General features: G+C 47.8%; 1 protein-coding gene across 1 annotated transcript in view; it reads right to left on the bottom strand.

Annotated features, from left to right (window-relative positions):
* Window positions 1–10,424, bottom strand: part of Dglucy (D-glutamate cyclase) — a 50,471-nt gene extending 40,047 nt beyond the window's left edge. The window contains 1 exon segment of the mRNA XM_078049058.1: window positions 10,342–10,424. Within this exon segment, the coding sequence (XP_077905184.1) occupies window positions 10,342–10,424 (83 nt within the window).
* Window positions 10,425–13,670: the final 3,246 nt, after the last annotated feature.

Raw genomic sequence — 13,670 nt, 5'->3', positions numbered from 1 at the left:
ATATATTTTTTAAGTATACAGATGGTCTCAGAGCTCTGAGAAATTATGCTCAGAAAGGAATCTTCTAGGTTGACTTCTTATACTCTATAGAGAGTAGGCCCAAAGTGTTAGCAAAATCTAGGCCACAAGATCACGCTGGGTTGGCCTCTAGATGTGGTCCGAGTCCTGTTCATTCAAATAGGCCCCATGTCTTGCATAGAGACACAAATGCAGGAGTCAGCCAGTGTCTGTGAATGACTGGCTGATTGCAGAACGGGCGAGAATGTGATTGAAGGCTGGTTTTCAGAGTTAGGGTTCTGAATAAGTCGGATTGTCCACAACTCTTTCCATCTAAGGAGAAGTACCCAACGGGATTCCAAACCACTAATTTATGTTGTCAATTCTAATCTCATAAACAGAAAGACATGTACGCCCCGGGTCCGTTTTAATGAAGACTTTGAGGTTACATAAAATCTGGAACAAACAAAACAACAAAAAGATTGCCCCGGCAAAGGAAGAGATGTGTTCAAAACTGACATGAGTGCTTTTATAGCTGCAGGAACAAAGGGGACACAGAGAGGGAACAGTTAGTGCCGCCTGGGGGGAGTGGGGGGTGCTCAGAAGGGTCAGGCGAGGTTGGATTCCACACCCAAGTGGAAGATGCCAGCACTGAGGTCAAGCCCACGCTTGCCTGATGGACCAGGGCAGCCTGCCTGAGCCTTGCGGGCCTGGCTGAGCAGCCCCTCACCATCTGAGGTTCTAGATGCTGTGGTTCCCAGGGTCACGGCAGAGAATTTAGCACCTCAGCCTGATGCCCAGAGAGAGAACCAAACTATGAGGGGACAGCTGTCAGAGCCTCTGGTAATTGTGCTCACCTAGGACCCGAGGAGGACATAGAATTTACCCAAATCCACTAAAATGAGGCTCCCACACTAGTCCCTTGTCCTGTTAAGACTCTAGAAGGCAGCAGATGGAGGCAGGGGGTTGTTTGGCCGATAAATTATAACCTGAAGACAAACGTTTAGGATCGTGGTCTTTCCTTTATTTATTTATTATTTTAATAAATCGTAAGTGAATGATCGCAAGTGGATTCCAGGTTCATTTCTGGACCTGAACTTGTAGCTATTAACCTGCCCTGTAGGACACGTGCACGCAGGGGTAACAGGCCAAGAATCCTGCCTTAGAGTCACCCCTCAAGGCAGGGGTCGAGCAGAGCACGAGGCACGGGCTCACTGGCTCCTGCCCAAGTCTTCACCACACCAAGCAGAGAGTGCCCAGGGAATAAAAAACTGCCACCATGTATGGGTCCCCATGGTGTGTTGGACCCAGGTTGGGCCTTTCCACATACCACCTGCCGGTTCCTCCCCACAGTCCTCCAGAAAGTCACTATTAATCCCACCATAGAAAAAGAAACTGAGATTCACGGGAGCTGAAGAAGTTTCCCAAAGCCCCGTGACTGGTAGGTAGAGCCCAAACGCAGGTCTAAGTCATGCTCACTTGCTTGGCGTGCACCTCTGTGTCTGTGTATCTACAGATCTGTGTGTTCTTCTCCAGCCAGCCGTCCCGCCATCCCAAGCTCCTCCTCATGAACAAGCTACTCTCCTCCCTTACTAAGTCACATCCAGAAACCTGACTAGTGTCCAGGCACAGTTCATCCATACGTCTGTCTGTCTGTCCATCCATCCATCCAACGAGCATCAGGGCAGGCTCCAGCAGACTCTCTGGCTCTAAACCTGGGTCTACACTCAGGCACAGATCTTTAGCCACTCTAGGCTTATCCCTCATCTGTAGAGTAGGACCAGCCGTAGAGGGGCCTCGTTAAGTTGTGACCAGGGCGAACAGGTTGGGACCCCTGCTGGCCTGGCCCTCAGCTAATCAGGCAGTCCAGTCAGCCCACACTCACAGGGGTTTACCAGCCCTGGAGACAGACCTTAAACACACAGTGACCCTCGTGGCTGTCTCCCAGGTAAAGACAGAAAAGTCAAGAGTGAACTTCAACTCCACGCGCTGCATGCTCTGGGCCCTGTGGACTGGGGTGGAGGAGGAGAAGGGGCTAAAAGGATGAGTAGGGGGTCTGAGGAGCAAAGGGAAAGGCCCTCTGAGAGCAGGGGACAGCAGGAGGTGTGGGACCTCCCAGCATGTGCTGCAGGTAGGAGGCGGCAGGAGGAGGACTGGGGTGGGTGAGCAGAGGCCAGCTGAGCAGGGGTCCTGAGAGATGAGCATCTGCAGCCTCCCTCCCACCCAGCAGACTGTCAGGGGACAGCCGGCTTTAGCTCTGGGTGTGTCCTGCAAGACCAGCCAGTGCTGGGCAGGCTTGGGGGAGCAGCCAGGTCGTTTCTGTGAAGCAGAGACAAGGGATCTCTCTCTCTCTCTCTCTCTCTCTCTCACACACACACACACACACACACACACAGATTGTCCTTGTTTCCTTTCGGTTCCGCTGGGGCAGGACTCTTTAGAGATCTGTCTTAGTCATTGCTGATCCCTCAGTGGATCTTCAGCAGTCCCTGGCACTTGGAAAGCACCCCTCCAGGTCTCCTGCTGGGGAAATGGGCACATGCACAGTGCTTCCTGAGACGAGGCCGCCTCAGAGGCAGGAGGGAACCCCAGGCTCAGAGGCCGGGGCAGCAGGAGTTGGAGGTTCTGCAGAGGTGAAGATGGACACAGCCCCCAGGCCCCCAGTAGGCTTTGTAACCAGGTTCTCTTTCCTCTGCTACCATGATGGAGCCACCGCAGGCCTGGCAGCTGACGAGCACAAGGGACACCTTATACTTAAACCTTATATATGGGATTGCATTTGAGACCTTGAGGGGCACAAAAAAAAAAAAAAAAAAAAGAAAGAAAGAAAGAAAGAAAGAAAAAGGAAACTGGAGACACAGTCCATTTCTCGAAGCTCAGAATCTGGCCAAGAAGAGCACATTATTCACAGGGAGAACAACTCGTGGTGTCCCACAACTCCAGTTCTGGTTTCCATGGCTGTCCCCTGGATCCCTTCCCCAGAGTCCTACAACTTGATAAGGGAGGAACAGAAGGAGTAGGTGTGGAGTCCTTGTCTCTACTCATTAATTTTTGTGGTGGGAGTTGCTCAGTGTTTGCCAAGAGAGTTGCTGGTGGTAGGCTAAATACAACGGCAAATTTGCAAAATAAACGTTGCTGTAAGGAAGGAAGCATTTAGCTATACAAACATTTCATTAAAAAAATGTCATTACAAGCTCAGAGACAAAAGATCGGGGGAACGTCGGCAGTCATAATTAGTGTTTGTTTATTGACTAGGTCAGATGCAAGTGGACTCGGTGTGCAAAGGGTTGTGAACAGATGGCTGCTTTCAATCAAGACAAGTGGAGCCTCCTTCTCCTTCCCGTTTGTAAACAACGCAGTCCTAACACTATTAGGAGGCACAGAGGGAGGCAGGGGTCCATGGTGGGGGACAGGGGACAGGAAGCTGTGGTGGCACAAAGCAGGGTGTCAGAGCCCAAGTGGCATGAGTAGGCCTCCCCAGGAGAGAGGATCCTGCCCCTGGTGGCCCATCCCAATGAGGGTGTCCACATGCCTGGGTGATGGTCTACTGGAATAAAAAAAATTAAATTAAAATATCCCAGATGTAAATTGTGAGTAAGAACATTCACTTTGAATGTTTAATTTCACACTAGAAAAAAAATAGGGATAAAAGGAACATACCTCATCATTGTAAAAGCTACATAAAACAAACCCAAGGCCAACATCATTTTAAATGGAAAAAAACTGAAAGTATTCCCTCTAAGAACAGGAACAAGACAGGGATGTTCACTTCCATCACTTCTATTCAACATAGTTCTTGAAACTCTAGCCAGAGAAATTAGGCGAAAGAAAGAAATGAAAGGGATATAAAGAGGTAAAAAGAGCTAAGTCTATCTCTGTTTGCTGATGACATGATTCTATATTTAGAAGACACAAAAAAACTCCACCAGAAGACTTCTGGAACTCATAAATGATTCAGCAAAGCAGCAGAATACAAAATTAACCCCCATAAATCAGTTGCCTATCCTCCAATGATGAATCAGCTGAAAGATAGATTAAGAAAACTATTCCATTCATAATAGCCTCAAAAAAAATACGTGGAATCACATTAACAAAAGCGGTGAAGGATTGTACAATGAAAACTACAGAACAGTAAAGAAAGAAATTGAGGAAGATCTTAGAAAATCAAAAGGCCTCTCATGCTCTTGGATAGGCAGAACTAACATTGTCAAAATGGCCATACCACCCAAAGCTCTAAACAGATTCAGTACAATTCCCATCAAAATTCCAGTGACGTTCATCATCGAAACAGAAAAAGCAGTCATGAAATTCATTTGGAAAAATAAGAGGCCCAGAATAGCCAAAGCAAACCTTAATGAGAAAAGTGAAGCAGGAGGCATCACAATACCACACCTTAAACTATACTACAGAGCTATAGTAACAAAAACAGCATGTACTGGCACCAAACAGACATGAAGACCAATGGAACAGAACAGAAGACAGAGACAAACCACATAAATGCACTTACCTTATAGTAGACAAAGGCATCAAAAACATACATTGGATTGGGATTAGGGCTGTGGCTCAGTGGTAGAGTACTCACCTATCATGAGCTGGTGTTGGGTTCGGTCCTCAGCACCACATAAAAAATAAATGAATAAATAAAATAAAGATATCATGTCCAACTGCAACTAAAAATCATTTTCAAAAAAAGTTTCTCATTCTAAAAAAATAACATGCATTGGAGAAAAGATAGCCTCTTCAACAAATGGTGCTGGGAAAACTGGAAATCCATATGTAGTAGAATGAAATTTAACCACTATCTCTCACCTTGCACAAAACTCAACTCAAAGTGGATCAAAAACTTGGGAATTAGGCAAGAAACCCTGTATACTCTAGAAGAAAATGTAGGGCCAACACTTCAACATATCAGCTTAGGAACCAACTTCCTTAATAAGACTCCAAATACTAGAAGTAAAATAAAATATCAATAAATGGGGTGGTATCAAACTAAAAAGCTTCTTCAATCAAGTGCATGAATGGAGAGAGTCTACAGAATGAAGAGAAAATCTTTGACATCTGCACCTCAGTCAGTTGGTAGGGGGGTTAATTTTCAGGATATTCAAAGAACTCAAAAAACTTAACACCAAAATAATAATAATAATAACAATAATAACAATCACCCAATCAATAAATGGGTAAAGGAAGTGAACAGGCACTTCACAGAAGAAATACGAATGTTAACAAATATATGGAAAAATGTTCAATATCTCTAGCAATTAGAGAAATGCAAATTAAAACTACACTGAGATTCCATGTCACTCCAGTCAAAATGGCAATTATTGAGAATACAAGTAACAATCAATGTGAGAATGTGGGGGAAAGGTTCACCCATACATTATTGGTGAGACTGCAAATTGGGGCAGCCACTTTGGAAGCTAGGATGGTGATTCCTCAAATACCTAGGAGTGGAACCACCATTTGACCCAGTTATCTCACTCCTCAGCATATACCCAAAGGATTTAAAATCGGCATCTACGGTGACACATCCAAAATAATGTTTATAGCCGCTCAATTCACAATAGCTAAGCTATGGAGCCGGCCTAGGTGCCCTTCAACAGATGAATGGATGAAGAAAACGTGGTATACATACACAATGGAGATTACTCAGCCATTAAGAAGAGTGAGATTATGGCATATGCCAGGAACTGGATGGATCTGGAGACTATCATGCTAAATGAAATAAGCCAACCCCTCCCCCAAACCAAAGGTCAAATGTTCTCATTGACATGTGGAAGCTAATCCACTGGGGGGGGGAGGGGAAGACTAGCAATTCAGTAGATTAACAACGTGAACGGAGGGAAGGGAGAGGGATGGGAAAAGAAAGACAGTGGAATGAATCTGACATAATTTTCCTGTGTGTACAAATATGAAAACACCACAGTGAATCCTACCATCATGTGAATCCACAAGAATGGGCTCCTAATTAGAACAAGATACATTTCATGCTTGTATATTTATATCAAAACAGATTCTACTGTTCTGTATAACTAAAAGGAATAACAACAACAACCACAAAATGTTTAGTTCCAAGTCATAGGTGTGGAAAGTGCTATCGGACTCAGCGTATGACTTGCCTGGCGGAGCGAAAGTGCTTGATCCCGGTGTTTCTGGGCCAGCTCCACAAGACGGAGCCTGTCCCGGGGAAGGGGCGTTGTGTATGCGCTCCACAGGGCCAAACCTTCACTTTCTGACTCTGAAAGTCTGGCAGTTACTCTGGTCTGCCCAGCACGCCTGTGAGTGTGCATTCTCAGAGTTCTAGAATATTTGAGAGCCTCATTCTTCAAAGCGAGTCTGCGTTTAGTTCCACAGCCAAGTAAAGCAACCCAACCAGGTGGCAGAACTCCAGGCTCTGACTGCTGTGGGCAGGGGAGGCCGACCGGGCCGTTCCATCCCTGGCTTGGCCTGTGAAACGAGAGCACATGTGTTTGCTGATTTAATAGAGTTTCTGTTGGGCCAAATTCCTGTAACCACGAAATACGACCCGGGAATCCGCACGGTATTTGAGGATAGATGCTGCCAGCAATAGATGCCGAGTCACGTGGTTCCCTGGGTGAGTCCTAGGATAAACCCTGGAGGTTTTGCTGTAGTGACATGTAGCCAGTTTCACTCTGCCCAGTGACCCACAAGCCTACTTCAAGGTCATCAAGAGCTCCACATCCTGATTGTGGAGGTTGGAAGCTCCAGGCGTCCTCAGTCTGTAGAAAAAGGCTTGACCTAGAGATATCACCTGGGTCCATGCAGGACATGCCCAGCTGACGGCAAGGTGCATGCTCTCATTATAGGGTTGTGTGTGTATGTGTTTCATTAATTGAGAGTAAAACTAATTTAGCCCAGCTTGGTGGTACATGTCTGTAATTCCAGTAGCTCTGGAGGCTGAGGCAGGGGGATCGCAAGTTCAAAGCCAGTCTCAGGAACTTAGCAAAGCCCTAAGCAACTCAGTGAGACCCTGTCTCTAAATAAAATACAAGGGGCTGGGGATGTGGCTCAAGCGGTAGCGCGCTCGCCTGGCATGCGTGCGGCCCAGGTTCGATCCTCAGCACCACATACCAACAAAGATGTTGTGTCCGCCGAGAACTAAAAAATAAATATTAAAAATTCTCTCTCTCTCTCTCTCTCTCTCTCCTCTCACACTCTCTCTTTAAAAAAATAAAAATAAAAATAAATAAATAAATAAATAAATAAATAAATAAATAAATAAATAAATAAATAAAATACAAAATAGGGCTGGGGATGTGGCTCAGTGGTTGGGTGCCCTTGAGTTCAATCCCTGGTGTCAAACAAACAAAACAACAAACAAACAAAGAAAACTAATTTCAATGGGCCAGTGCTTACATCTATCGGTCTCAGAACCATACATTAGTCCAGAATTGCATTTGCCCTGCCCTGGAAGCGATCCCACCTGAGAGCATACCTGTATGGAAACACACATATAAAACAGAACTGTTACAGAAGCAGGTACCATGGGACAGACGTGATAATTATAAGCCCTTGACCTTCATCCTCTCATGCTTAGTCTAACGTAAGACAATCGGATGGAAAGGGCGTGTGTACATATGGATTGCATTTCAGAAGACAAAATAAATCCAAATAAAAATAAGCAAGCCCTGACGAGGTTCAGTTGTACAGCTGCCACCAGCCCTGCAGAGGTGTCTCATAAGCACCACGGGCCCTGTGGAGCGCACACACAACGCACTTGTACTTTCCAAACGTCTTTCAGTCCAGGAAAGCTGATCCACAAGGAGGGGAGGCTGGGCCTCACAGACTGTAAACTGCCCCATCAGGCGGGAGTTTGCCACCGCCCCTCGCCGGGTTCCCTGTCTTAGACCTTCTGAGATTTCATTTAATGGTATCCTTGAGCACCAAGTAAGTGTTCAGGACTCAGTCCCCACCCCACAAATTCTTTATTGCCCATGGCACTCAAAGGGACAGTGCCACATCCAGGCACAACAGGGACTGCATGCTTCCAACTGTGGGCACAGGAGGAATGGCAGGGTTAGTCTGAGGGTCCCCACTGGCTGGGAGGATGGCTATGCTGGGCAAAAGCGAAATTTCTTAAGCAAGTTCCCCAGGAGGACTCAGAGAGGAGGTCTGAAGGGCCAAGGAAGGAAGGCGCATGCTCGGGCACCTTGGACCACCCCAGAGAGATGGGGAGAAGCTGCCTGGGCCTTCTAGGGCCTTCTTCCCTGTGTGCAGCTGGCAGGAGGAGGAGCAGAGTCCCTGGGCTCTCCCTGAGTGTTGCCATGGGAACGGCGGGCTGGGAGGTGTGCTGCATCTATTTCTATGGCTCCTATCACCATGGCACCTACTTGCTCTGAAAAACACAGCTAAAAACAGAACGCGAACAAGAGGGGGACAACACCTCCCTGCAGTCACCTTCGGCAGTGGTTCTCATACCTGGTGATCGCTCACGCCGGCCTTTTCCGTTCCGAGGGTCCATGGTTTTGCTGTCTGTGACCTTAAAAAACAAGGGGTTCACTATTCACATCAGCGCCACTGTGATGGCGAGGTGGCTTAGGTTCCAGAAAGTTCCCACTGGATTTGCTGCAGGGAGACGTCCCTCAAAGGAGCTCACACAGGAAGTGGCTTGTTCAGGGCCCCACGTCAGGCGATTTGGGGACAGGGAAGAAGTAGGGAGTGAAGGAGAGGGACCATGGTGTCCACGGGCACAGATGACTCAAGAAAAGGCCTGTGCTGATTCACCAAGGAGGGTCGGGAGCTTTCCTGGGAACACTGGAAACTTTCTGAAGTTATCCACTGTGCTTCCTAATAAAGCACTCAGCTCGTCTCCACAGTCAGACAGAACTTGACTTCAATACCGACTTGGCCACTCGCTCGCCACGTGAGATCTGTGGGCCCCTCGAAAGCCAAAGGGTGCGCCTCTCCCGGGGACACGCTGCTTCCTGTGACCTCGGCCTTCCTGGTCCTCCCTCGGTTTTCTCATCTATAAAACAGAGGTGATAATGAAAGGGTAAAGTTTCTAAGCTGCAAAGCCTGAGTTAAAATGTAAAAGACGGGGCACTGTAAAGTTTCTAAGCTGCAAGGCCTGAGTTAAAAAGTGAAGGACCAGGTATTGTTAAGTTCCTCTGCTACACCCAGAACCTGAAATTCCTGAGGCAGTTAAGACAACGCTCTACTGGCCATTTAGTTAATTAATAGCCTAGGACACTGTGCAGCTTGTCACGTAGGCATACAGGGCCCGAACCAATCAGTTTGAATGTGTACCCTGCTTAGGAGTGACCAATCACCCCCGCCTGACCTGTTCCTGCCAATGAATGTACTAATCAAGTTTAAGAATTGTTGTTTGATTTTCCCGTGGTGTAAGGTGATTTGTTAAAGGAGACTGTGATGTATGCAAAGCCCCTGCCCTCCCCAAAAACTGTACTTAAGCATTGCTCAACCCCTGCTCTGGGCTCTGGGCTGCTCTCCCTTCTTGAGTGAGCATGGAGCCCCAGCACGCTGGAATGGATCCCCAATAAATCCCCTTCTGCAATTGCATGAGTCAGTCTCTTGGTGGTCTCTTCCTCCAATGCTTCGCCGGACCCTTACAATAATATCAGTTGTCTCTGGTGGTGGCTCTGCGGTGGCATCAGGAAGGAAGACACACGAAGCCCCTGGGATGTGGCAAGTGCTCAGTAACTGCTGGAGACGTGGCTGAGAGGAGGAGGACAGCAGTGACAGCTGGGCCCACAGGGTGCTCAGGGGCTGCTGGTCATGCTCCCCCAGGCCTGACTTCCTGTCCTCCGTCTTGGGGTGGCAGCGACACGGGGGGCCTAGTTCACAAGTAGCCCCCTGCCTTCAGACTCTCACGCTCATTGGTGTCCCTGGGCAGAAGGCTTTGAAGTGGGTGATTCCGTGGGAAGGGTCATCAGCCTAAGCACTGGTGTGACCCAGAGGACAAAGGAACCCGCATGTCCCGGGGAAAATCCCAACATGGCGACCTGCCTGCGGGCTTTGGAGTCAACAGCTCCGACTGAGGGCTCTGTCCTCCCTCTGCCTACTTGTCACGCGTGGCTCTGGACAAGTCACTTGACTTCTTTTTCCTTCCCCGTGGTCGGAGCTGGAGGGAAACGCGGGAGAGGTTCTCGCGCAGTGGCGCACAGGGCTCTCAGGACTGCAGGCTCCCCTGTCTCTAACCCCACCACAGCGCAGCGGAAGGCAGAGCGAAGGCTCCACGCGATGAAGATGAGCCTCACTAACAGGAGGAGGCAGGCCCATCTCCTGAACCGGCAGCACTAAACTCCAGGGTCACACCAAGCCAGGCCCTGGGCCAGGACGCCGCTTCAGTGCCCCCAGGGCCCTCACAGGCTCCATTTCTCGCTCTCGTGCCACACGATCAGTGGGCTGCTCTCATCCACAGCTCGCACCTTCGCCGTTGAGGTCATCATCACGGCTGTCTCCCCGCCTAGCCCTGCTCCCGTCAGAACTCCCACCTCCCCAGGGAGATCCCTGTGCTCCCAAGGGACCGGACTCTACTCAAAGAACAGCCCTGCACAGGTGTTGTGACTTAAGCTAAGCCGGGTAGCTAATTCTGTCGCTCTGCACGAGGGGATTGACAGGTGTGACCTAAGGTGTTCCAATCCGAATGACTCTCAGGACTCTTCCCAGTCATGGGGGATGAGGGACGAGCCTGGGGCTGGTCCAGCTATCTTACCGTGATGAGCAAAGCCAGCGCCATAAACCGGCACACAGAGGAGCATCAGCTGAAAGAGCTCAGCTGGAGCTGCGGTGGCATTATGAACGTCCGGACAGGACCACAGCCCAAACTTGCCCTACCTCTGATTTTCTTAGTTCTGTAAATCAACAGATTCTATTTCTGTTTAAATGGATTTAAGTTGGCTTTTCTATAAATTCAGGTTGGCCGCGGCTGGAACGCTGCTTCCTCTCTGCAGACTGAGAGTCTTCACCACCTTCAAACTCAATCCCAAGGTCAGTTTGTAACGAGGTGCACTCATGCTTTGAGTCGGATCCTTGCTTAACTTAAATCCTGTATGTTTTTCTCCCTTTTCTTCCTCTCCTTCTCTCGCTCCAGGACAGCCGGGGAAGCAGGAGCAACATTTTCCCCTCCTAGGCAGAGCTATTGTGTCCTTGGGCGCCCTGAGCATGAGAATGAAGAAATCCAGACCTGGGAGCTGGTGCCAAAGGGTTTGAGGCCTGAACTATCTCAAGGACACCATCTGGACATGAATGATGTCTCCTGATCGGTGCCCTCAGAACCCCGACCCTGGATTTCTCTTTAAAAAACCCTTTGCTCCCTCCTGCTGTTAGGAGAGTAGCCTTGGGACCTTCCTCTACTCATCTTCTCATTTGCAAACCAATAAAACTTCATTTTCTTTTTTTTCTCAAAAATCTTGTCCTCATTATTTGGATGGGAGCCAGGGACAAGGACCAGGCTTTCGAGATCAAGTTCTTGAAGGGACTTCAGTTCCTTCACTTAATTCTTTCTTCCTGTACTTCAGAATCCCTCTGTGCCATTTATGGAGTGAACCTCTTCCTAACAACAAAACCCACCGAGATTGATAGTGTCCCTGATTGTTCTATGAGGACCCTGAGACCCCAAAACGTGGGAAATCACTTCCTCTAGGTCAGAACTCAAAAACAGACCCTTTTGACATTTAAGGGATTAAGAAGCTTTGATTTCTCTCAAAGGATTAAGTTATGCATTTCTTCAGTTGCGTTATAAATTTCTTCAGGCTGGTTTTTCTTCCTATTTTGCCATCTATGCTAGTTACTTTTGTTGTTGTTATTTTCCGTGCTGGGGATTGGACCCAGGGCCTTGCGCATGCCAGGCAAGTACTGTACAGCTGAGCCACATCCTCAGCCCCATGGTAGTTACTTGATAAGCATTTGCTCCTAGATGATAGATGGAACTTCCTGCAACCAGAAACATCCTGTCCCAGGGGCCTGACGCTGCTCAAAGTTCTGCCGAATACTTTAAGAAGCACCGGGCACCAGGCTAAGTACTGGACATATGTAATCTCTTTTTCAAAAATGGTTCATTGTACTTACATTGGTCTTGAACCCAAAGGCCAGTGGCTTTTTTTGCCAGAGCCTACAAGTGGAACCTGTTGGGATTGGGAGTGGGGGAGCTGTACAGAGGAACAAACGCAGAGGGCAGCATGTGTCTGGGTGGGAAGGGCAAGGCCTTGGGTTTAACTCTTGACTCTTTTATTACATGGGAGTTTGGGAAAGTTCCTTTGTGTATGTGTGTGTGTGTGTGTGTGTGTGTGTGTTTAATCTCAATTTTGTCAAATAAAGATACAGTCCCAATACCTCCAAGTTGTTGGGAGAGTAAATCATGTTACTCAAACAACCCAGAACAAAACCTGGTGCCATCTTGCTCTTTGTCCACTATATTTCTCCTTTGCTGAGCAAGATCATGACTGGTCCTCACAGGTATGCGTCCCCCCTGCTCTTTGGATGATGGCCAACCCTTCCCAAGAACCAAAGCAAGATACAGAGGTTCAAGAAAACATTCCCACCAGAGGGGAAGAAGTTTCCATCCCATTTCTTGCCAAACATAGATCTGCTGCTGGGAAGCCAGAGCATGCCAAGAAACGACTGTAGCCCAGACCACTTTGTTTCATTGCAAATTCATTGTGTTTAGATTATGACTAAACCATTTCTCTTTTGTCTCTGCCCAGCAACCATGAGCACTTGTAGATCTGACAGCCTGCCTGAGCATCAAGTCTTACTTATTTTACAAAGGGAAAGGGATTTTTTCCAAGGGTTCAGTATGCGTTTTCAATTGAGATATGAAATTGTTCCACAGAACAGCTAAATTTGCCCTAGATTTGGGGTATTGTCATATCACCAATATGTATTTGCTCAGGGATCTGTCAGAAAAGGAAAATGACAGATTTGACTGAACTGCATTTCTCTGAGACTGAGGTGGGGGCAGGGAGGCTTGAGGGGCAGGAAGACATAAGATATCTTGGCATTTTATCGCCCTCTTCTAATCACCCCTGCTAATCACCTCTGCAAGAAGGTGGGTAAGCCCAGCTCTTGGTTCCATCCCAGAGTGAGGTTTCTGTTGTTGACTGTTGTAGACTTCTGCGGGAAGCTGAGAGGCGGTGTTCTCAAAGTGTGGCTCTCCAGGACACCTGTATCAGAATCCCAGAGTGTTTAAAATGTTTAAAATCCTCATTTCTGCCTTCATCCCATTCCTGCTGAATTAGCCTGCATATTATTGGGAATCTTAAGTAGCCATTAAGAACACAAGTTTAAACCACATATGGTGGTGCATGCCTGTAATCCCACCTACTCAGGAGGCTTAGGCAGGAGGATCGCAAGTTCAAGGCCAGCCTGGGCAACTTAGACTCTGTCTCAAAATTAAATGGTCTGGGGATGTAGCTCAGTGGTAGAGCATTTGTCTAACCTGTGCCAGGCCCTGGGTCCAATCCCCAGTACCACAAAAAACTAAAACCAAACCAAAACAAACAAACCCTTCAAGTTTAGATAAGTATGGATTGAACTCCGGACTCCAGCTCTTGCTACTTTTGCTTGTAGACCTGGGACAGGTTATTTAACTCTCAATTTTATCAACTGTGCAAAGAGAATGCTGAGCAGTCAAGGGATATGGAGCCTGTGTGCTTGTTATAAGGAAGAAATGAAATCAATGTTCAGCAACGTTT

Source organism: Ictidomys tridecemlineatus, chromosome 5 (assembly GCF_052094955.1).
Source record: "Ictidomys tridecemlineatus isolate mIctTri1 chromosome 5, mIctTri1.hap1, whole genome shotgun sequence".
Lineage (NCBI taxonomy): Eukaryota > Metazoa > Chordata > Mammalia > Rodentia > Sciuridae > Ictidomys > Ictidomys tridecemlineatus.
Note: the sequence above shows the minus strand (reverse complement) of the source record. Positions and strands in the feature narration are given on the sequence as shown.